Source organism: Bos indicus x Bos taurus, chromosome 10 (assembly GCF_003369695.1).
Source record: "Bos indicus x Bos taurus breed Angus x Brahman F1 hybrid chromosome 10, Bos_hybrid_MaternalHap_v2.0, whole genome shotgun sequence".
Lineage (NCBI taxonomy): Eukaryota > Metazoa > Chordata > Mammalia > Artiodactyla > Bovidae > Bos > Bos indicus x Bos taurus.
The window spans coordinates 30,090,199-30,114,847 of NC_040085.1; the positions used below are offsets into that span (position 1 = coordinate 30,090,199).

The 24,649-nt window shown below is 45.2% G+C and overlaps 1 protein-coding gene and 1 long non-coding RNA gene across 7 annotated transcripts; both read right to left on the reverse strand.

The window, feature by feature from the left end:
- Positions 1-424: 424 nt before the first annotated feature.
- On the reverse strand, positions 425-6,014 carry LOC113900096. The gene is made up of 2 exons (XR_003513067.1): positions 3,482-6,014; positions 425-1,397 (listed from the first exon to the last, which is right to left on the reverse strand). It is a non-coding gene; the product is annotated as an uncharacterized LOC113900096 (long non-coding RNA).
- Positions 6,015-13,133: 7,119 nt separating this feature from the next.
- On the reverse strand, positions 13,134-22,672 carry CCDC32 (coiled-coil domain containing 32). Of its 6 annotated transcripts, none has more exons than XM_027553539.1 (4): positions 22,551-22,672; positions 20,551-20,806; positions 17,491-17,647; positions 13,134-14,126 (listed from the first exon to the last, which is right to left on the reverse strand). In XM_027553539.1, exons 2-4 carry the CDS (start codon positions 20,792-20,794, stop codon positions 13,988-13,990), a joined length of 540 nt encoding a protein of 179 aa, XP_027409340.1. In that variant the 5' UTR covers positions 20,795-20,806; positions 22,551-22,672; the 3' UTR covers positions 13,134-13,987. The 6 variants fall into 6 exon arrangements, 5 of the variants coding, with proteins under 5 accessions (XP_027409340.1, XP_027409344.1, XP_027409343.1 ...); XM_027553543.1 differs by having other exon boundaries at positions 22,378-22,618; XM_027553542.1 differs by having other exon boundaries at positions 20,551-20,801; positions 22,378-22,617.
- Positions 22,673-24,649: the final 1,977 nt, after the last annotated feature.

Below are 24,649 nucleotides of genomic sequence, written 5' to 3' on the forward strand. Positions count from 1 at the left end.
ATAGTCACCAAAATGACTCAGAAATTAAATAATGAATGTTAGTGTTATGACACATTGACAAGGTCAGGGAAAGTATTGTCTGAGTCCAGGAAATGCCTTTTCCTAATTCTCCCTTTAAATGTAGACTAGTATTTCAAGCTAGTTGATCTCAATTTTGATTTAACAATTTACTCAAAATACAACTTATTTCCATGCCTTTATCAGATAAGGACCTCTGCTCTGATTTCACAGCATCCACCATATCTGCTCTTCCAGACTGCCTTTTCTTTTTAAATTGCAGCTTCTGAAACATGAAGGCTTTAATAATTATATGAACAATAGATATAAACACACAACTTGCACAAGATAAAATACAAGTAGTAAACCTAAGCATGGAAAATAGTCCATCTCAAGGATCAAAGAAATTCAAACTAAAAAAAAGAAATCCTGTATTCAATAAGCAATTTATTCAAAGGTTTACCCCAGTGGAAAGAAGGGTCTGGTAGAATCTGTATATATTTATATCACTGGCTAAAATATAAATCAGCTCAACCCTTTTACAAAGTGTACGTCAATTCATGCAGCCATAAAAATATTAATGTTTTTTGACCTGGTAATCCCACTCCTGGGAATTTGTCCTGAGAAAATTTTTCAAAAGAAGAGAAAAAGCTCAGCGTAGAAAGCTCGTCATTGCAGTTCTATTCATCAAAGTGAAGAAGTTACGGGCTAAGAAAGAGCGTTGGTTTGGGAGTCAGGTGTCTGGTGTTAGAGGTCTTGAGTAGTCTTGGGTAAATGACCTGAGCCTGCATCTGCCAGGCTGGAAGGAGGGAAATCAGGCTGGAAAAGTTGGGTAGAACCAGATTATGGAGGATCCTGGCTGCTAAGCCAAAGTCTCCAGGCCCTATACTGTCAGCCAGAGGAAGCATAGCAAATGCTGGATTAGAGCTCTGCATCAGGAAAATTAACCCAGCAGTGAGTTATAAGATGAACAGAACAAGCAAGAAGGTGGAGTGGGAAGCCACTTAGAAGGCTTCTGCAGTAGTCTCTGAGAGGCAACGACTAATTAAATGAAACAGCCTAAGATGTGTGAGTACCTTGTGGGTGATGAGCCATTATCATAAATCTCCAGCCTCCCCAAGCATCTGGTTTACAGTCTGCCTGAGCAGAAATATTTCATAATAACACCTTATACTTCTATAGCCCTTTAAAGTTTTATTTTTTTTAAAGTGCTTTCATGTATATTATCTCATTTGATTTTCTAGGGTGTTTACAAGTTAATATTTGTAAAGTTTTCCCATGTAACAGACCTAGGTCTATGGGTTTATAATTTCCAGGGTCCACCCAACCTCTCCTCCTTCCTTCAAGCTTCCCTTTTTTGTTCAGTGTTCAGGCGCTCCATAGTTCTTTATTCCATTTCACTGCAAAAAAAAAAAAAAAAAGTGACTGAACAATGCATAGACTCCTGGCTTAAGTCCCCCGCCGCCCCACACACACCACCCCAACAAGGCAGGTAAGTCATCAGTGTGCTGGATTTGAGCGCATTTGGTTTATTTAATCATTTGTCCATCGTTCTTGAATTGCAGTGGCATTTCACATGTTCCACCGTATGTTGTCCCCCGATGCTCTGCATACACGAGTGAGCCCACAAGGGGACCTAGCCTTCACTCACCTCCCTCCAGCTCCAACCCTTCTCCCATCCCAGGGAGGAACATCTCCCACAGGAGGCCCTCAAAGGGAGCCCAAGTCAGACAGACCCAATCCACAAGAAGTGGGTCTAGCGATCACCCAGGAAACCTGGGGCCTGGGCCTGCACTGTGCTGGGGACTTCATAACTCGGGGCTTCTCTGGCTTTCAGAGGCACTAATGAGCAGGGCTGAGCAGTAATTAAGTCTGTGCTCAGCTCCACATCAGGCAACACAGCTGCAGCCAGCCAGGAGGCGGGAGAGGGAGGAAGACAGGAAGGAGGCCCCAGCCCTCTCTTCCCACTCCAGGCCCGCTCTCGGGGGCTCTTTCAAGAGGAGGCCGTAAAGCCATAGGTTGAGGGAACAGCTATAGGAAACAGCTGCTCAGGGCTAGAGGGAAGGCACCCGGATGCCAACCAGGTGTTGCTCTCCAGCCCATGGGCTGCCAGTAGGCCAAGCTGCAGGTGTGTCAGAGGTGACGTTTACTCTGTCTTGCAACCAGCTTGGCACTACAGGGCCTGCAGCAGGGTGGGGCTGAGGTCTGGCAGGAAAGAAGGATGACACATACCACCCAGTACTCATTGCCATGCAGGTACACCATTGTCTCTGGGGAGCCTGGGACCTTCTCCAGCCCACACCCCAGACCAAGCAGCTCTGGGTGAAAACCAACATCAATGTCCATTACTCAGGGAGTGATCCTCTGAAAGTCCCCGGGTCGATCGGACCCCCTCCACACCCTCCAGTGGGAAGGCTGATGTGAAAACAGAGACATGCCTTTATTTGGGTGTCTTTCTTTGGACGTTTGCATTTTTTATTTTCTATTTCTATTTTTGAAAGAATCATTTGGCGTTTCTTTATGTTTCAGCATATGTGTCTTGGAGCAATAAAGGCATTTGCAGTGTGGAAAAAGTGACATTTGATCTGAAGGAGTCTGGAGGGGATCTCTGAGTGTAGGGACCTGACCTTTTGTAACCACCCACCCAGAGCATGGGCTGCGAAGTGTGAGCTGAGCCTTCAGGAAGGTTGTCTGGTGCCCTCCACAGGTCAAGTCACCATGGGAGCCTTGGTGACACCGCAAGAGCGTGTGCGTGCTGTACTCCGGTGCCTCTCTCCCGTGGTTTCTCTAGATGGCTGTGGCTAACCTTTTGTCCCTCTCTCACTGTGTCACCAGCTGTCCCGGTTCTCCGTCTCTCCCTCTCTCCTTTCCGCCCAGCCCGGATGCCTGAGGGCTGGGCCAAAGGGAAGCAGTTGTTGCTGTTTTTCCCCAGCTCCCGCTCAAACCCGACACCCACAGAAAGGTCAAGCCCACGTGGTTCAGCACATCCCTGCCTGGCCCGCCCCAGCTGTTGCCATGACGACTGCTGGGCTGGAAATGTCCTTAGCCACCTCTACTCAGCACATTGGGTGGCTGTCCCAGGCTCCGTTCTCAGAAAAGCCATTCCTGCCAGGCATTCCGGAGTTACAGGGCTTCCGGGAATACGGACAGACAGAAAAACAGACCAAGTTAGAGGCACACACTCTGACCTAGACAAAGAGAAGCAAACAGACTTAGGGACCCAGAGACTATGAAGATGCAAGAGAGATGGTGACAGAACCTTGGCAGCGCAGGACAGCGGGGAAAATAAAGTGAAACAGAGTCGGAGATGGAAATAAGAAAAAGAAAGAAAGAGAGGCACAGGGACCCCTGATGACATAAGCAGAGAGAACCCCAGGCTAAAAGGACAAAGGAGAGGCTCTGAGGGAGGGAGGGGAGAGGAAGAGGGCAGAGGTGTGAGAGAAGTCAGTTTTCACACCCTTTTGCTCCCATCCCAGTCAATTACCTTGTTATATGCGGGGCTCGGATCCAATATTTCTCTTTGTCTCATCCTCTCCAAGGGCTCAGGTGGAGTCTGAAAGGATTTGCTGGCCAGGCTCTTCCTCTGGCTGGATAATATTTGCCACCTTAGGGGAGCGATCTTGTCCTAAGCTAATAATGGTAAACTTGAACCTCATTCTACACCAGCACATAAACACACACGCACACACACCCCTCTTCCTGCCCTAGGGAGGTCCTTGGTTCCATCTCACCCCTAACTCATCATAAATACTCACTCTCAGCCTCACCTCTCCAAGGTGGTAAAATGGACATCAGAACACTGAGCAGGGATGAAAAGAAAAGAGCGAAAATTAAAGACTTGTGGATGTGAACATCAGAGATGATGAAGCAGCCCTGGAAGGTAATTAACATGGAAGAGGAGAGAAGAGCTGAGTACCAGACAGGAGTGTGGGAGTAAGAAGATAAGAGGAACCAAGTGAGGAAGAGAGAGATGTGTTCAAGCTCTGACCAAAGCAGGCCAGAGAAGTTAGAGGAGTGGTGAGCCAACTTGGATTGGTCCTCTGGGTCTGGCCAGGAACCCTGCCTCCAATGTTAGTGCTCTGATTTCCCATCTTTGAAGTGTCTCTATGGCCTTGAGTGAGGTTTCTTGGGGCCTTTGAGTTCTTGGTTGTGCTTAGCCTTTTCTTTTTAAGATATAGTGAGAGGAAACTCAGAGCCCATCCAGCCTTCAGCCTTCCCTGGCCTTGAACACAGTGTAGGACGATGGAGCCAATGTCCCTGATGTCACTGTTTCCAGCTCACATGTGGATGGAGAAGAGAGCAGGTGCCAGCTTAGAGGGCCCAGCCCGGTGCCCCCAGCCCAGAGAGCCCAGAGAGGGAGTCAGGCCCAGAAGGGAGACTGGAGCCCAGTAGAGCTGTGGGTGGACACTCAGACAGGGCTGTGCTGAACTAGCCAACCGGCAATGTGCCGTCAAAGGTTCTACACTGGAATGTGCACCACGGAGGCTGGAATGTGCAAATCAAAGGTCCCACGCTGCCCTGGAAGATAGGTCTGGGCCTGGGTGGGAAAGGGGCTGTAGCAGATGTTGTTGTTAGTGCCCATGTCCTTCCAGCCCACTTTTGTGTCCAGCTGCAGCTGCAGTGGATGGTTCTGACACAGCCTCTCTTCTGTCAGAGGCTCTCCTCAGCCCCTGCCAGGCAGCCTGGGAGTCTCAGGAGCTTAACTCTCCCAAGGGCAAACCTCAATCAACAAGGGAAGGCACTGGTGGAATTACTTTATCACTCGGGAGGAATTCTGATCAGTGATCTGTATGGTTCCTCAGAGTGGTCCCAGGAGGACTGAGCTGTAAGTACCCAGAGTGGTCCCCTCAATTCAATTTCCCCATCTCATTGCTCCCTCACTCCTATTCAGCCCCTAAAATAATGCCTACATCCAAGTCCTTGTCTCATGATATGTATTCAGAGAGCATAAATAGCATGAGTGCTGTCTTTCTGTGACCTTCAGAGCCAGAGTCAAAGTCAGTTCCCTTAGGGCTGAGCTAAGATAAGAAGTGTTGGAAAGGGACTTCCCTGGTGGCCCAGTGGCTAAGACTCCCAATGCTGGGGGACCTGGGTTTGATCCCTGGTCAGGGAACTAGATCCTCGCATGCTGCAACTGAGAATTTGCATATTGCAACTTCAAAAATCCAGAGTGCCACAACTAAGACCCTGTGCAGCCAAATAAATAAATATTAATTTTTTTTTAAAAAGTGTTGGAAGGCTCTGTGCCTGACTGCTGGTTGGTAGGTGATCAGGTATTTGTTGGAAGGGGTCATTATCATCTAGGGAAGGAAAAGCACTCACCAGCTCTACCTCCCAGATGTTGGGAAGGCCAGGGCAGACTTGTTAGCAGCAAGCTTACATAGATCTCCAACAGACAGCCATGAACTGTTGTAACTGGGAAGGAACCTCAGGGGGGTTACCTGATCCAATTTTCCAGCAATTTGGGAATTCCCTTTACAACCTCTCTGACACTTGCTTAAACACCTCTAGTGACAGGGAACTCACTACCTTCATAAGTAAGCATTGTCCATTCTTGGATAGCTGTTAGAAAGTTTTTATGTTAAATGGTCATTGGCCTCCTTGAGACTTCTCCACACTGGACCTAGTTGTCCTCTATACTTCGATGTCTCATCTTTCTATCCAAGGCTGCTCTGGATATTCTAAGGCCAACCATGGCTACTACATCTTCTCTTCTCTAGGCCAAAACCTCTTATTGCCCTGGTTCTTCAAATGACTCAATCTTCTGAGCCTCCTCATCCTGGACCCCTCCTCCAGGGAGCACTGTGATTTGCTAACATTCCTCTTTCAGTGTGGTGCCCCAATGATGCTTTGGAGCAGTACGACCAGTACAGAATGTATTTTTCACTACTATGGCCCTAAGTACATTTCCACTATTGATTTCTAGAATTATAATTTTTTGGCAGGTACACAAGTGGGCTTCCCTCATAGCTCAGTTGGTAAAGAATCTTCCTGCAGTGCTGAAGACCTGAGTTCAATTCCTGGCTTGGGAAGATCCCCTGGAGAAGGAAGCGGCAATCCACTCCAGTATTCTTGCCTGGAAAATCTCATGGACAGAGGAGCCTGGTGGGCTACAGTCCATGGGGTCGCAAGAGTCAGACATGACTTAGCGACTAAACCACCACCAACACTGTTGACTCAACTGAACCGAAGGCACTGAATGTCTGTGCTTTTGGCTTCTCTGCATCCCTTTTGCTTTTTTTTTTTTTTTAAGATTTATGTGTTTATTTTTGGCTGTGCTGGGTCTTTGTTGATGTGTGGGGGCCTTCTCTAGTTGCAGGAGCAGGGGCTACTGTTCATTGCTGTGAGTGGCCTTCTCATTGTGGTGGCTTCTCTTGTTGCAGAGAACAGGCTCTAGGCATGCACGCTTCAGAAGCTGTGGCTCTAGAGCACTGGCTTGTTAACTGTGGCGCATAAGCTTAGTTGCTCTGCAGCATGTGGGATCTCCCCGGACCAAGACCGGATCTTCCTGGATTGCACTCATGTGCCCTGCATTGGTAGGCAGATTTTTTAACCCCTGGATCACCAGGGAAGCCCCTCTTGCTCTTTTTTTCAGGTAACAGCAACTCTTCCCCCACTTGCCATTCTCAAATGGGTCTGGTCTAATTGCCAACCCCCAAACTCTGTACCTATTACCCTGGGGTTGGACCTAGGCTCAGACAAGAAATGAGTATCCTTTCCCTGGTCACAGTAATTGTTTCAATAAGCATGTGACCCAAGCCAGGCCAATCAGATTCCTTCCCTGAGATTTATTATATAGAGCTAGAAGGGAGAGCTCTACCTTTGGATTTGCTAAACTGGGATGATGTGCAGAACTCTCTGTGCCACACCAACACACACATCAAAGTTTATAGTGAAAAAAAGACTGAAGATACTGTTTGAGTCCTTAGATCTAGCTGGCCTTGAGGCCAGCTCCACTTCTGTTTTTCCCCGTCAGTGTCCCTTTATAGCTTAATCTAGTTTGAGTCTAGCTTCTGTTAGTTCCTTTCTCAAATTCATGGATTCTTTCCTCAGCTGTGCTACCTATTGACAAGCCCATTGAAGGAATTTATCTTTGATATCACATGTGTTTTATTTCTAGCCTTTCCTTTCCGCTTTCTTTTTATTTCTTTGGCTGTGCCGGGTCTTAGTTGCAGCACACAGAATCTTCGATCTTCACTGTGGCAGCAGAATCTTCAGTTGCAGCATGTGGGATCTAGTTCCCTGACCAGAAATTGAACCCGGGCCCCCTGCATTGGGAGCATGGAGTCAGCCAGGGAAATCCCTCCACTTGGCTTTCTTACAGTTTCTGTGTTTGTGCCAAAATTACCCCTTTGTTCATGTAAGCTGCCAACTTTTTTTCCCAACAGGCTGTTTAACATACTAAGTTGTTTCTATTTTTAAAGTTCCTGTCTGATGGTTTCAGTATCTGTGTCATTTGCCAGTCTAGCTCTGTTGATGTATCTTTTGACAATGGATTGGATTTTTTTCTTTGTTGACTTTTTGTATGTTTTGTAAATTCTTATTGAGTGCCTATCCTTTGTAGAACAGCAGAGACTGAGGTAAACGGTATTTCTGCCCGGAAATGGTCACGCCTCTTCTGTCCGCCAGTTGGTCTGAGGGGTGGGCGCAAGATGGAATTAATCTAGTTAGGAGTCAGGCAGGGTTTGGATTTTGTTGCTGCTGTCATTATCTCAGTGTGTCACAGACACATCCTTCTAGTGATGCTGCTTAGAGTGGAGACCACGTGTCAGAGGGTTTTTCTGTATTCCTGTATTTTTCTGTATTCCTGCTCCACTCTCACCTTTTCAGCCATCCCAGCATGCCAGCCCCTCGACCCAGAGGATACTCCCATAGCTTGCTCTTTGGTGCTAGGCTCACGGGGGTTAGAGCAGGGTCTCTGACATCCTGCTTCTGCTTCAGTCTTGGGCAGGTCCTATGTGAGTTTCAGAAGTGGATCTTTCTCAGTATTTCTGCTCCTGCTCCCAAACTCCACCTCCTACCTGTGGTTGGTTTTGGGTCAATCTTTCTTCCCTTTCCCCTAACAGAACAGACCTTGGCTTGAATTTTCAGCCTGAGATAGTTCCCTGCTTCTCCCCTTGGAGTAGAGGTCTTTTGCTTCTGTTTTCCCCCAAAAATCAATGGGTTTTCAAGTGTCGAAGAAGGACAAGAAGGTTTTTTTACCCTTCACCTAGAAGTAGATGAGGGCTTCCCTGGTGGCTCAGTGGTAAAGAATCCACCTGCCAATGCAGGAGACGCGAGTTCGATCCCTGGGTCAGGAAGATCCCCTGGAGGAGGAAATGGCAACCCACTCCAGTATTCTTGCTTGGGAAATCTCATGGACAGAGCAGCTTGGTGGGCTACAGTCCACGGTTGCAAAGAGTTGGACATGACTTAGCAACTAAATGAAAACAATAACAACTTAAGCAAAACTCTGTTGCCCCTCCCTAACTTAAGGCTGTTGCTTATTGGAGAAAAGGATTGTGGGAGCAGCTGAGGCCTTTTGCCTTCCCCCAGCAGCTGCCTTAATCAATATATGCTTGCACCACCAAAGAGGAAAGCTCTCTCATTTCCTGCCCTGCTCTCACTTTTTCTCAGGAACCTCAGGGGGAGTCAGTAGAATAAAGCGTGCCTATGAGTATATAACACCTGCCGTGTCTGGAATGGTCTCCAGCTACCCTAAACTGACATGCTAGCCCATGACACCCTAGCTTTTAAACATTTGTTAAAATTTTTGTTGATTTCATCTTGCCCGCTTGTATGACAGCCACCCGTTTCCTGTGCTCTGCTAAAGTTGAAACAGTTCCTGTGTGTGTGTCTCTCTCTCTTGAAGGGGCTTTACTTAGTTGCCTGGTGACCTCAGCTTTCTGAGGACTCAAGAAAAGCTGTAATTTTGTCGATTATCTGGCTATTCCTCATTGTTAAGGTGGCAGTGATGTTTTCTTGCAGCATTGTTCACCCTCGGTAGAAATACAAGTCCTCAAGTCACTGTCACCTCTTAGGGAACTGCAACCACCTCACAGCTGGTGCCTGCACCCAATTTTGTTCCCCTCCGTGCTACATCCAGCATAACTATTAAAATTTTGTAACCATCGGAAACTAAAAGGGGCTGCAAATTAGCTATAAAATCTGAAACCTAGGTTATGGGGTACACACGCACTCAGTCGCGTCCAACTCTTTGTGACCCTTCATGCTGTGCCCGCCAGGCTCCTCTGCCCTTCAGATTTTTCAGGAAAGAATACTGGAGTGGGTGCCATTTCCTTCTCCAGGGGATTTTCCCAAGCCAGGGATCAAACCCGCATCTCCTGTGTCTCCTGCGTGGGCAGGCGGATTCTTTACCACTGAACCACCAGAGAAGCCCAGGTTATGGTGTATCTATCAGTTATCTATTGCTGAGTAACAATCCAACCCAAACCTTAGTGGCTTAAACCATGACATTTACTCTGTTCATGAATTTATAGGATTCACAGGGACAGCTTGTCTCTGTTCCACTTGGAGTCAGCTGGGGTAGTTTGAAGGCTGAGCCTGAACTTATTTGAATCACTGGGATGGGAAGACTCAAACAACTGGGGGCTAACCTGTGGGAGCCCCTCTGGCTCTCTGCCGGGCCTCTCTTATATGGAGGCTTCGAGGTTGCCAGACTTCTCACATGCTGGCTCAGAACTACCAAGGAACATTTTGAGAGACAAAGAGAGAGGTCCCAGGTGGAATGCTTTTATGACCTCACCTCAGAAGTCACATTATTTGTGCTGTGCTCTATTAGCGGGGCAGTTACATAGGTCTAACCAGGCTCCAGGGGAGGGAATATTGACCCCACATCTCAGCGGAAGAGTGTCCACACCACACTGTAAGATGAACGTGTGGGATGTGATATATTGATAATGGCCATCTTTGGAAAATACAAGCTGCAATACATGATTCTATTTGTTCTATAGCAGTGAAAAAAATAACTTCAAAGAAATCAAGCTAGAAAATAAAAACACAGAAAAACCAGAGCCATCTGATTGCATTATTTCGTGTCGACACATCATTGCCAAGTGTGAATTTGTGTTCCCCTCATCAATTTAAACACGTCAAACCCATGGCAGCTATAACCATCTTTCTAGATGCAATCCTGATCCTGTCACTGACCCTCTTAAAATGACCCTTTAGCTCCCTGTTGCTCCCCAAATAAATTCCAAACTTCTGAACGTGGCTTATAAGCCCTTCACACCTGGCCTTGCTTATTAACTTCCAACCTCACCTTTGATGCTGCCTCCCTTGTCCTTTATGCTCCAGCTACCCTGAACCTCTTGCCAGTATCCAAACTTTGTTTGGCCTTTTGTACTTGCTGTTTTCCTCTTCTGGGACTTTTCTCTGCCACCGGGCTCTTACACCTCTCGTCTCTCCAGCTGCTATTCTTTTTTCTGGACTTAGCTTCCCTAACTCGAGCTTCCTCCTACCTCCCACCTAACTGGCCTAGGGCTCTCATGTCTCCTTCCCATACGCTCTCAAAGCACTCTGTGCCTCTGCTGAGGCCTCCAGCACCAGTTAACCAGGCTGCGTCACCCCCTCCATCAACCCACGTGGGAAGATAGTTTTATTTTATTCCCCACTGTGCGCAGTGCTTGAAGCATGGCAGGGGCTCAACAAATATTGGTTACAGAAATGAATCTGTGCCTTAAATAGCCCACTAGGTTCAAGTAAACATCCCTCCCACAAGCCTGAGATAGCTTCGGCAGGGTCCCGTCTCGAATGTTATAACTGAGGTAGGACCAAAGCTGGTTGGGAGAGTTTGGAATTTTCAGGAAAATATCAGCTGCTTTATGTGGCTGGAGCTGTTCCTAGCTTTGGAGGACTCATTCCAAGGCAAGGCCAGGGAGTAGCTCCAGGACATTTTTCCTCTTCCCACAATAGTCCTGGTGGGCAGGCCTGCCTGACAGGGACACACCTCAGCAACAGCTGGTAGGATGTTTGTTTACTTGCTGTGCTCCATCCAGAGCCTATTTCTGGAGCAGGTACTGGACGCAAGCCTGTGCCGTTCCAGCACTGATCTTGCCAAGCCCTGAGCCAGGAGAGACAGTGGCAGTCACTTACCTTATCTCCCTGGCTCCAACCCAACCTTCTCTGGATATACCCAGTCATGACCTTTTTGCCCTGCTGGGAATTGCCCTTCTCTGCCGCTAAGGTTTAGCAGTAAATATTGCTCCATGTGCTCTTTCTGTTTCATTAAGGACAAGAGGAAGGAAGAAAGTTAAGGGTGATAAGAAAGGCTCTCTCAACTCATAAATTTTACTGATTTGAGGAAGTCTTAACTGGAGTTCCTTGGGAGTTCCCAGGGTCAAAGGAAACAGATCAGCATTTTTGACCAATAGAATTTTTCCTATGGTTAGTCTCATTTCTGAAACGGGACTAGAATACTAAGAGGTCATTTGACTAACTTAACGATCCCACAGTAAGCCACAGCATGGATAAAGATAGCACCCCAGACTCTTGGTTTCAAATTTAGGACTGATACATCCATTGCCTAAGTTAAATTTATATTAAAAAGCTAGCTTTGGAAACTAATACCAAATTTTTTTGGGGGGGTAAATAGTTTCACCTTGTTTTTAGACAAATCACTTAAGTTGTCAGCTCTAAACCAATTAAGAAACCACTGGACTCCAGTGGTTACAAACCACTGGACTCCCTTCTGTGGAAGCCTGTCTCTGCTAAGAGTGAAGTGAAAGAGCAGCCAGAGATCCAGGCCTTCCCCTCACCCCAGCCCCCAGTTTTCACCCTGGGCTAACCGCCTTTCAGCCCTCCAGTTCCTTCTCAGCTCCTCTAAATCAACTCCACCTTTATTCACACTAAGATTCCTGTTACTTAGGTCGAAAATAGGAGAAAGGGAAAAGGCAAAGTTGGAATCCTGCCTGAATGAGAGTAACGCTGTTTTCTGGTTCAGAAGCATTCTCTAACCATCGATGAGCAGCTGCTCTTTGGGAGAATATTTCAGACCTCACTGCTTTTCTTCTTAAATTGTTGTTACTGAGGAAAAATAATTTTGTTTATCATGCAAGGAGAAGGAAATCTTTTTTTTTCCTTTCCTTTTTAAACATATCCATTCATCTGAAAGCCATCAGATGGCTCTTTAGGAAGAGTGAGGGCTGGCACCTGAACCAGGCAGAATCCTTTGCAATTTTAGTCCAGGACCAGATGATTGTCAGTGTCTGGCTTCCTCCAAGTGTTTGGGAAACAGAGGGTCACTCACTTTATCAAAGACATCCTACTAATAAAAGGCAGTAGGAATAAAGTTAACACCAGTAGTCAATGGCAAAAAAAAAAGGGAAAATAAATCAGGAAATTATGACAAAAATATTCATATAACCTGATTGGTTCCCATCCTTTTGGACAAGGCAAAATTTCTGCTGCTGCTGCTGCTAAGTCGCTTCAGTCGTGTCTGACTCTTAGCGACCCCATGGACTGGAGCCTACCAGGCTCCTCCGTCCGTGGGATTTTCCAGGCAAGAGTACTGGAGTGGGGTGCCATCGCAAAATTTCTAAATCTACTTGAATTAGAAATGAGCAAATGTTCACTGGAGATTTTTATGGCTACCTGTTTATCACTAGGGATTTGGAACCTACTACCCAAAAAGAAGCTCCATTGGAGCCATAACCCCAGAGCTCCTACCCTCATAGCACTGAAGTTTGGCTTGTCAGAGGGCACGTGTTAAAAAAGGAATCTTCCCTGGTGGTCCAGTGGTTGAGAATCTGCCTGCCAATACAGGGGACCCCAGTTCGATCCCCACTGTGGGAAGATCCTACATGCCCAGGGGCAACTAAGCCCATGTGCCACAACTACTGAAGCCCATGTGACCTAGAGCCTGTGTTCCACAAGAGAAGCCACCGAAAAGAGAAGCCCACGCACTGAAACTAGAGAGTCAACCTCTTCTCTGCAACCAGAGAAAGCCTGCTCACAGCAACGAAGACCCAGCACAGCCATAAATAAATAAATAAACAAATATATATATATTTTTTAAAAAACAGTAATCTGGCAGAGGTTATCAGCTCTCCTGCACTGACATGTGTTTGTCTTTAACTCCTCACTGCCTGGAAGCACCTCCCTCGGAGGAATCGGGTTAATAACACCACACACACGGCTAGTTTGAGGAGAAGAGTTTTATGTGGGCGATACAAACTGAACAAGAACACCATAAACAAGGAAGGAAGCACAGGTTCAGCCAGGAAAGCAGCCACAAGGAGCAGGCGTGGAATTATCCAGGAGCGGTTTCAAATACCAACACCATATTTACATGTCTAATTTGGAACCTGGCTCTTTTTAAGCATCAGAGGAAGTTAGGGGAGAAACCATGCATGAGATTAAAAATATATATACATGTATACACAGAGACACCAACATTTTCACACTTCTTTCGTTCATTTTCCCCACAAGAAACAAATCAGACAAAGGAAAAGCCCAGCCTCTTTTCCCTAAAGTCCCTATATTTATTATGGAGTTGGCAGAAGCCCCAGCTGGGGCTTGGATTCAAGGAGGCAGACTTCACTCTCTTTCACTCTACACACCCCTGACAGTTTACCAATGGAACACTTGGAACATGGGTGGGAACGTTCAGAAGAGGCAAGAAAAAGTACAGCTCATTTAACTTATGCATTATATACAAGGGCATCAGTTTTTCCCAATACCTTCACACTTCGTCCTTTACTAGGTTCTTAGCAGACTTCTGACCTGCAGCAACAGAGCTCAGACAAGCTGTGAGACATAGAGTAAGGTGGTACTTTGATCCAGTGCACACTGGGTCAGTCACTTTACTCAAGACAGTCACACATGCCAGGCCCTGGCAAATCCTCAGGGGGCTGTGGCTTCGTGCTTGGTGGAGTAGAAGGCTGGGCTTTTTCCCTCCCTAGATACCTCCTTGCTGCCACCGTCACCACCAACGAGTGCTCCGCTTTTCCCTCCGGACCCAAGACAGCTGCTGGGCGTGTATGTGTGTAATTTATTGTTCTGCTGCTGTTGGCTCGTCCCCAGGCGCTGGCTTCTCAACCTGTGACTCTGGAGGAATCAGATACTGGACCTCCTCTGTACTGATGGCTACCTTATCTGGCTGGAGCCACCTCTTGAAATGTTCCAAGGTGCTAGGAAAGAAGAGGAGGACAGTGTGACTGCATCAGACTTCACTGACTAATTACTTAATGATTATCTCAGATACTCCAAGACTGCCTTCCCACCCACCACCGATTCCTTCCTACAGTGGTTTTTCACTGCTAACACAGAGTGCGGGGCACAACAGCTCCTCTGACAGCTGTGCATCCTAGCAGCTCCATGGTATAATTTACCCGCTAGGGGGCACTTGGGCAATAAGCAGCACTAGCCCCCCTTCAAAGGCAGTTTCTGAAGACTTAATGAGAACAGCTGAAGAGCCTATGCCTGTCTGGGCTTTTTTCCTCCAAACTGGAGAGAAGAGAAATTTTCAAGGGGCAGGAAACATTTCAAATAAATACCAAATTATTGCATGTTAAGTTGCTTCAGTTGTGTCCGACTCTTTGTGACCCCATGGACTGTAGCCCACCAGGCTCCTCTGTCCAATGGGGATTTTCCAGGCAAGACTACTAGAGTGGGTTGCCACGCCCTTCTCCAGGGCATCTTCCCAACCCAGGGATTGAGCCCACGTCTCTTATGTCTTCTGTATTAGTAAGGCAGAAACCTGAGCATCTTGGTATCTCTGATACCTGAAGTAGTCTGAGGCTCAATTATACTTACAGCACTTAGTTGCACTAAGTGTGGTTTGTTTGGGTGTTTTTGTTTATTTAGTTCATTCTATAGCAAGATGCCAAGCTGGAAACATCTGAGTAGCAATATCCCCCACAAAGGAATGGCCACTATGCCAGGGGGCTTTTTTTCATTTGGATCTGGGGGAAGGAGGAGGGCTTCCCTGGTAGCTCAGCTGGTAAAGAATCCACCTGCAATGTGGGAGACCCTGGTTCGACTCCTGGGTTGGGAAGATCCCCTGGAGAAGGGGTAGGCTATCCACTCCAGTATTCTTGGGCTTCTCTGGTGGCTCAGATGGTAAAAAATCCACCTGCAATGCAGGAGACGTGGGTTTGATCCCTGGGTTGCGAAGATGCCCTAGAGGAGGGGATGGCAACCCATTCCAGTATTCTTGGCTGGAGAATCAATCCCATGGACAGAGGAGCCTACCAGACTACAGTTCATGGGGTTGCAAAGAGTTGGCCATGATTGAGCGACCAAGCACAGCACAGTGGCGAGGGGGAAGTATCCCCGCCTACCCTCCTTGAGCATCCAGGATCCTCCTCTAAAGGTATTAGACATTCACAGTAAACTACAAATGACCAGAAATAGTGGAAAGCTCATTCTATGCTCTTTAACAGCAAAAAGTCATAAGCCAAGAAATAAAGCCGTAACCAGCAGATTTCAGATACCTACCATGGGGGAGTCATGTGGACAGTAAGAGTTCCCAGCCCATTGCTCCCTTGCCAAGAGCATTCGATGAGGAGGGGTCACCTATCTGGTCTTCACATACGTGAAGAAACACACAACTCCACTACAAAATGGCCTGTGCTTAAAACATACACTTTTAGGTTTAAAACCAAATGCATATCTGTTTCCTGTGCTTGTTCTGAACAGAAAGAAGCATTCCCACAGATGTAGGCTCAAGGCAACGCAATGTGGGTATTTAATCTTCATCTACCACACATTTCATAAAAGGGTTCCAGTTATTACTACAAGGAAGGGAAAACCACATTATTTTAGGTATTAATAAATACACAGAAACATGAACTTGAGTCTTGGTGCTGATCGTATTTCAGAGCAAAAGAATTCCTATTTAAGAATTATGCAAAAGAAAGTTGTCTTTGTTACTCAGAACTGGAAAGGAAGGAAATATTAATATTAGAGGGGAGAGAATATAATACCAAATTATTAGTGGCTCAGGAATCGGTGCGTCTTCATCTTTTGTGTTTGGGTCAGTTTACTGGGAAAAAAAAAAGAGTAAATTTTATATTATTTTCTGAACCCTTGGAGGGTAGCTGGCCTGACCTTAGATGCCATCCTGATTTCTGAAGGATCTGGGGCCACCTTGAGTATTTGAGATAATGTAAGTGAAAATACTTCGCAAGTTAAAAAATAAAATGTAACTATGAAGTTCTATTTACATACTGTCCATGATTTCAGCAGCAGTATTCATCTGATACCATGGGACTCTGAAAATCAATGTTAATGATAGGTTGTGAAAGTGAAGTCACTCAGTCATGTCCGGCTCTTTGCGACCCCATGGACTGTAGCCCACCAGGTTCCTCCGTCCATGGGAGTCTCCAGGCAAGAATACTGGAGTGGGTTGCCATTTCCTTCTCCAGGGGATTTTCCCGACCCAGGGATCGAACCCAGGTCTCCTGCATTGCAGGCAGACACTTTAACCTCTGAGCCACCAGGGAAAGTTAAATCATAGTCCCTAAAACCATATGTTAAAATTCAGGTTTTTATTTCCCTCATTGATTTTCATTTTGAATAATTTCTTAGTGAATTTTAAAATTCTGTTAGGAAGAATAATATTAGGAATAGCTAACACTTTGTACTGACCCTGTGCCAGGCACAAGTTCTAAGTGCTTTATACACAGTAACTCATTTAAGGCTCATAATAACCTTATGTGGTAAGAGCTACTACTCCTGCTTCACCTGGAGCATGTCTAGGAAGCTGAGGCACACATGGGTTACTCAGCCAGTAAGTGGCAGAGCTCCTGTGCCCAGTGTCAAGCATCATCCTGCTCTTTGTGACAGAATGCTCTCTCCTCCTTTCTGCATCTGGCCCACCTGCAGATACTGTTTCCCTTTGGTACAAAACTAGAGCCCAGAGGGAGCTCAACGGTCTTTCAACTCTTAAAGCACATTGTCACTTCTGCTCATCTGGCTCTTATGTGCCTCGTTTTGTTAGCTATGTCTTCATATATATTCTTCTCTCCCCAAACTAATTCTGATGACCAAAAGAAGGGTCTAGAATGTTGTTGCATCTCCCCCTTCATGCCCATGACATCAAGCACAGTCCCTTCACACCAGAGATGCTTAAGAAATTCATTCATTTGTGCTACACAAATTTGAGTGTCTACAATATGACAGAAACTCTGTAAGGCAGTGGAGATTCATAGGTAAGAAGACGGTTCCAGTTGTTGATTGATGACTAGCTTCTCAAGTGCAGTGTGTACTTAAAAATGAAGACGGTGGTTTATTCTCAACTCTGTTCAACCTGTGATCAAGATGTAGATGGGGTATTTGCTTTTTGGAAAAAATATCCTTTCGCAAAAATCTGCCACTGGACTAAAAGCAAATAAAACCACCTTAAAAAGAATGATATTTAGCTCAGAAAAGCTGCTGTTGATATCAACTTATATCTGGACTCAGATGTCACTCTCCCTGACTTCTTTAGAGGAAGAGAAATGCTTTTGGTGAAACATACTATCACCTGGAGCATGTCTAGGAATCAATTACCTCTCATCAGAATCAAGTCCATCCACAAAGAACTCAGATGCTAACTTCTCCTGGAGGAACCGGTCCCAGCATTCCTTCTTTGCTTGGGCCAGGGTTCGAAGCATGTCCTTCGAAGTCACTTCCTGATTTAAACCTTTGATTCTTCTCAGTTTCTTCTCTAAAGAGAGAGGAAGTTGAGCTTAACAAGGAAACTGAATATGAAACAAAAGTAATCTAAAATGCAAAATGCCAACTGAAAAATTCTTATTGATGAGTATAAGCACATTGCTCTCATTTTTTTAAGGACAAATGTACATTTTTCTTTTTCCTTCACAACATCTTCACTCTACATTGTATCAAACAAATGTTTAACTCCAGAAAAGGGAAAACTATAGATTCTCATAAATAAACTGATGGCATGTTTTCTTTGAAATCATAGAAGCCCAGCAGGTATCTCTCTAAAGAAAGCCTGTTTTCCCTGGCGTGTGATGTGTATACTGTCGTCTTTTTTCAACTCCTGAAAATAGTTTTTCTGAGGAGTAAATGGTTGCTGTTTTTTTTTTTTTTTTTATAAGTGTCATAAAGTGGTTTTCAAACCTCATGAGAAAGAATCAGAGAAAATGGAGAGAGATTCATTCAGTGGTTCATTAGACACTAAAATTAACTTGATGAGAACACAATAATAAGAGACCTTTAAGATCATGATGTGTGATTAAAGTCTTGATTAAAGAAAAGGAATCTCCTAACAGTTTTTTCTAAAAGTTGTTCTACTTGTGTCCTGAATGTTGGAGTCTTAATAAAAGCAAACATCCTATAATCCCTGTGAGAGCAGTCCATATGGCTTCCTGACGATGCATGTTTAGTTACTCTTTGCAGTTTAAGTAAGAACACAAGAAAGAGGGACTTCTCTGGTGGTCCAGTGGCTAAGGATCCAAGCTCCCAATGTAGGTGGCTCAGGCCAAATCTTTAGTCAGAGAACTAGATCCTACATGGTGCAACTAAGATCAAAGATCCTGGGTGCCTCACTTAGACCTGGTGCAGTCAAATAAATAACGATTTAAGAATAAAGAATCCAAGAAAGGGTATCACCATTTGTCTTCTGCCTTAATTTAGTCTTGCCTCCAACTATAATAAATGGGTAAATGATGCCATTTTGGAGGGGATAAGTGGACATCAAGCCCAGGACCAACAGAAGCTTTATGATTCGCAATCTGGTTTTCATTTCTAAGCAAGCCACATCAACTTGAACCCACTTATCAAAACAAACACCTTTGTTGCTACAAGTTACCACCAAAAGCTCACCATGTAAAAAAAAAAGAACAAACCTACAGTTGATAAATGTTAAATATTTGAGGAGTTTTTTCTCTCCAGGAGGATGTGAAAAGGATTATGTACATCTCACGCTGAATTGGTTAAAAGTTTTTAATTGTTGCTCTTAGTGGATTCTCTGACATAAGTTTATTTGGCAATAAAAACAATCTTTATATTGTTAGACCTTGTCAAGGTGGAAGTAGTCTTTGGGGCTGGAAGAAGTCTTCCCCTCTCTGTGTGCTGAGTCCCTAGTTAGGTGTGATCAGGCAGAAACAGGCACCCTTGCATCCTCCAAACCTGCCTGCCATTGTCACCCAGACTCTGCCATAGGCAACAGAAATGCCTCTTGCTTTCTTCAGGGAAGGACATTTTAATCATCATGTTAACTGATTTTAGAAAAGATGAGTGGAAATTTTAACTTCCTGAACCAGTCTTCACCAATCAAAGACATGACTGATTCCATGAAAGATTCTTCTTTTCCCAGGACACAGAGCACCAACAAGCCAGAGGATCTGGTTCTCCAGCTTCCTCAGACTGTTGCTTCTTCTCCTTACCATCACTGAAGACAGATTCTGACTGCCACAACAGAACTGTTAACCTCCTTGGCCATTACTGCATGGATGACTATCCTATTTCTGATGGCTTCCCAACAAATTTCACATTACACCCTCATCTTTTTCATTAGCCATCATTCCACATGTGTTTTTCTCATATTTTTTCTTGCACATCATTAACCAAATGCTTTTGTTTTTCCAAGACATTTCTTAGCAATATGTAAACCCTATTCTGACTCTTCTTTCTGTCCTTCCTCAAAAGCTTCTTCCAGAATTGTCTTTCCTTTTTCAAATAATTATTCCCAGGTTTGGCTTTGTGACATGTTGATGGGTCTCATGGATGTTTAATAAAACAGGATAACACAATTTTAAAGTTTGGCAATCCTGTCCAAGACTGATATTTGTCTTTCCCCTATCAAGGGACTATCTGCGTCTCTTTCCTGAGTTAGGAGTCTCTCTAAATACTTAAGGCCATAAAGATAAGTGAAGATGTGTCCAGGAAATATTTTAAAAGTGAAATGGCTAACAAGAGGAAGAATGAACTGTATGTCAATATGTTGTTGTTTAGTTGGGAAGTTGTATCCAACTCTTGCAACCCCATGGACTGTATCTCACCAGGCTCCTCTGTCCATGGATTTCCCAGGCCAGAATACTAGAGTGTTGTCATTTCCTTCTCCAGGGTATGTTCCCAATCCAGGGATCAAACCCAAGTCTCCTGCATTGGTAGGTGGATTCTTTACCACTGAGCCACCAGGGAAGCCCATTACGTCAATATACTCCCATCCCAACAATCATTCTATTAAATATAACAGTTTCTCAAACTGTAGCATCAGAAATCCAAATGGAGCTCTGGGGTCATGACCTTTTTCTTTCAGGAAGGTATAGGTTTGACACTTTTGGGTAACCTTAATACATGAGCCACTAAGAGTAGGTAAGAGTGTTCTGTAGAATGCCAACAAATAAAGCAAAATTTAGATGAAACAGAGGCCAGAGATGACAAAGATTGTTTTAAGGGATATACTGGGAAAAGGGGGCTCCTTCCCAACAACCAACCTGAAACCCCCTGTAGAATTACATCGGACAGATACATGTGGTGAGGACAAAAAGAAAAATTAAGAATAGAAAACCAGATTTGATGTAACAGAACTTCAACATGCTTCCTTAAAACCTCCAGCTTCAGATTTAAACAAACAAACAAAAAAGCCATCTAACTTACCTAAAGATGCTAAATACACTTCTGAATCCTGCAAGGGAGCCCAAGGCTTTACAGCTGGCTGTGCAGCAAAGTGTGGGGCCTCCCTCTGGCCTGTGCCTGCAGGGTAAGAATCCATAAAGGAGTCTGAGAAGGCATTGCTGGCACTGTCCTCTTGGTCAGGATGTGGCAGGCAGGAACAGATTTCAGCCCAAAGATCTGGGCCAGATCTTGTGGTTGTAGAGTCAATGCTTTCAAACATTTTCATTTGGAATCTGAGCTGAAAAACAAAATCTCAAGTGAATAAGAACTGACTTGGGAAGGAAAGTTACAGCCTTTTAATTAGTTTTTCCTAACAAAATTTAAAATGTCTTCTATTACATTCTTATGTTATAGATAAAAAGATGACAAAAGGGTAATTGGGTTTCTCTTCTGGCTTTGCACTTGGGTTGTTTTCATAATGAAGTCTGTCTTTTAAAATAGAATTTCTATAAGCCAGACACAAAAGACTGAATGATTGAATGATTCCATTTTCATGAGGTCTCTGCAGTCAAACTCACAGAGACAGAAAATAAAATTGTGGTTGGGATGGGGATGGGGTGGTTGGAATGGGAGTTATTGTTTAATGGATACAGAGTTTTAGTTTGGGAAGTTCTAGAAATGGATGGTGGTAATGGTTGTTTGATAATGTTAATACCATCGAACATTACATCTGCTGCTGCTGCTACTGCTGCTAAGTCGCTTCAGTCATGTCCGACTCTGTGCGACCCCGTAGACGGCAGCCCACCAGGCTCCCCCATCCCTGGGATTCTCCAGGCAAAAACACTGGAGTGGGTTGCCATTTCCTTCTCCAATGTATGAAAGTGAAAGATGAAAGTGAAGTCGCTTAGTCATATCCAACTCTTAGCGACCCCATGGAATGCAGCCTACCAGGCTCCTCCGTCCATGGGATTCTCCAGGCAAGAGTACTGGAGTGGGGTGCCATTGCCTTCTCCGAACATTACATCTAAAGATGGTTAAAATGGTAAATATATGTTATGGATGTTTTACACATACGCAAGCACACACATAGAGGTATTTCTAGGACATTTCCAGTGAGGACAACCGTCCTGCACTTTCCTCCAAAGATCTCCAAGATGTGACCACTCTGTCCTCAACCAATTAAATTCTGTTTTCAATAGGACACAGACTAAAAGTCCTGCACAGTTCCATATACAGTACACCAGGATAATAAAACTGCTGCTTGGTGAAACCTGTCTGTCAGAGTACTGGCTCATTGGCTCCTTACATGGAGAAGCTGAGCTTATGCCTCCTGTTCTTATTTAAAAACAAAACAAAACAGAAAGATAGACATTTTCATCATTTTACAGATGAAAAAACTGAGGATCAGAAGCATAACTTGCCAAAGACACATTATTGGTATAGAGTGAATCCTTGATTGGAAACCAGACCCCCGCCGCTCCAAAAGCCATGTTTTTACCCAATAAAACTCAGCCTGTTTGTGACTATACTGAAAATAGCACGAGCAGAGCTAAGAGGGAATAGCTACCCACAAAGCCCTGGGGGCTTTCATAACTATCTAGTCTAGTAGGATGAACTGACACCTCCTTTCAGGAGGGACCTTTGAGATTAGGAAGGCTGCTGAGGAAAAGATCTGAATAATTTCAGGAGCGAGAGCCCAGGAAGCGCAGGGCCCGGAAGTAAAAGGCCAGATGTGACGGAGGCCCAGTATGAACTGATGCCAAGGGTCACAATGAGGCTCCACTCCCATCCCGAAGTCGTTTGAACCCACCCACACCAAAACTTTGCTAGCATCAGAGCCCTGGTCCCCCGGTCCCCACTAGGAAGTACCGTCCAGAGCGGAGAAAGAACCCTCGTGTCCAGATCCAGGGCCTCAATCACTCCAGCCTCAAGGACTGGCTAGGCGGGACGACTCAGGCCCCCAGGCACCTCTGTGGTATCTCGGAATGCGACCGGAGCCAAGGATAGAAAACGCTGCGCAACCCTGCGCCTCTTCGCCTTACCACAACCGCCTGCCAGCAGCCCGCAAACGCTCGGCTCAGTTTCTTTGCAGGCAGCAGGGAAGAAATAAGGAGGCGGAGTCTCCAGGTGACGGATCCCGGGAGTCCTCCAACCACCGCCCAACTTGGCGATGTTCTGTGCTTCGATTGGTCGAGAGGAGTTCGGCTGGGTAAGGAAGTGAGCTGCATAGCGCTTCGGAAACGACGGGCGGGACTGTTGTTGCCTGGATACGGTAGAGCACACACCCTCCGTCCCTGTTTTCCAAGGGACCAGGTTGATTCCACCTACATCAGTGCGTTCCAGCCGCGCGTACACCGCTTTCCACATGATTCCCGCTCGGTTAGGGAAGGCCAGTTTCCAAGGCCTTGACTTTTCTTGGTTCCCTAAGCAAGTTAGTCTCCTCAGCAGTTCTCTGGACTGGTGTTGGTCCCCGAAAATTTCAGACCTTAGACACGCAAATTAGAGAATTTAATGCACTTTGAATGGGGGACGCAGGCGATTACTTTCCTTACTCCCACAGGAGATCCCTGTCCTTTTCACCAGTTATGACGCTTTCCCACATTAATTTAGTCAATAGGCATCAAGATCCTGCTGTGTTCCAGGCATTGTGTTAAGCGGGAATTCAAGACAGGTAAGACTTCGTATGGCTCCCAGCTTTATGGCTTAGGAGGAAGCTCCGTGGAGACAGACACGTTTACAAATCACAGCAAAGAGTTATAGAGATATGACGGAAATGTGGCCAGAGTACATAAAGGAGCCAGTGGTCATGGGAGGTGTGTGTCAGAAAGGCTTTGTGTGTCAGAAGATGACCTTTGATATCCTTCAGGGGTTCGCTGAGACATAACCCTCCCAACCTGATCTCCAATTTCCAGGGCCGATTACTCTCTCACAAAGCTATATGTGAGAAAAGACAGTAGCCACCCATCTGTAGAAGTAGATTGGCTGAGGGTATAGTCTCTAGATGTGTCTGAAGCTTCTCAGTGTGGCTATGGTGGTGATAACTACCACCATGTGAAAGGCAACTACAAGGCACTCTTTTACTTACATTTATGACCATTCTTAGAAAATGCACACAGAAGGAAGTGGAAAGCAAGAAAGTTAGAAAACAAAGGAGCAAATAATAGGCAAGATTTTTGCCAGTGCTTATTCATAGAGAATATATGAGGATGGGTGGTTTCCCAGAGTCCTCCAACTGCTGCCTGACCTGGTGACATGAATCTTGTAGCATCTGATTCATAGAAAGGATGACTATCATAGATTTATGGGTGCTTCATTGAACTGCTCCATAGCCTTTCAAGTCACTTACGAAGTTTTCTCTAATTTCCCACTCACCAAAAAAATACCCTCTTGATTTCAAATTTGGCCACCCATATCTTACATATCTTACATATCTTGATACCAGAATGAGGGTTCCTTTAATAGTAGGCACAAATAGTGGCTAATGTAAAATTGAATACACCTTTCAACTTAAAGTGACAGTTGTAAATTAACAAATGGTCCCCTTTTCTGATAGGGCTGCTCAGGTGGTGCAGTGGTAAACAGTCTACCTGCCAATGCAGGAGATGCAGTTTCCTGGCTTGGGAAGATCCCCTGGAGAAGGAAATAGTAACCCACTCCAGTATTCTTGCCTGGAAAATTCCATTGACAGAGGAACCTGGCAGTGTACAGTCCATGGGGTTGCAAAGAGTTGGACACCACTGAGCACAGCACACCCTTACTAATTCATCCATGTCATTTGAGTTTAATTAGTGTGTGTGCTGAATAAATCCAAACCAGATCCTGGACTTGCAAAAGTGAAACCATAAGCCCTGATGATCTCCGTCTTCCCAAGGACTGCTCACACTTGGAAGCCACATGACAGCAGTCAACATCCTTCTGTCTTAGACTCTGCTTTCCCACAGTGTGATTAGTACAAATACGTTTTTTATTTGTATTCTCAAGCAGCCTAGTCCTTCACTGAGGTCAGAAACCATGTCTTTCTTACCTTTGTATCTCTGAAGCCAAGTGATGCTTGGCAAATGTTCCAAATTTGTTTGGTGTCTGAATGTTTAAATTAGAAACCTTTTGGTCAAAGACTACACTGAACTGGAGCTAGAGCTTG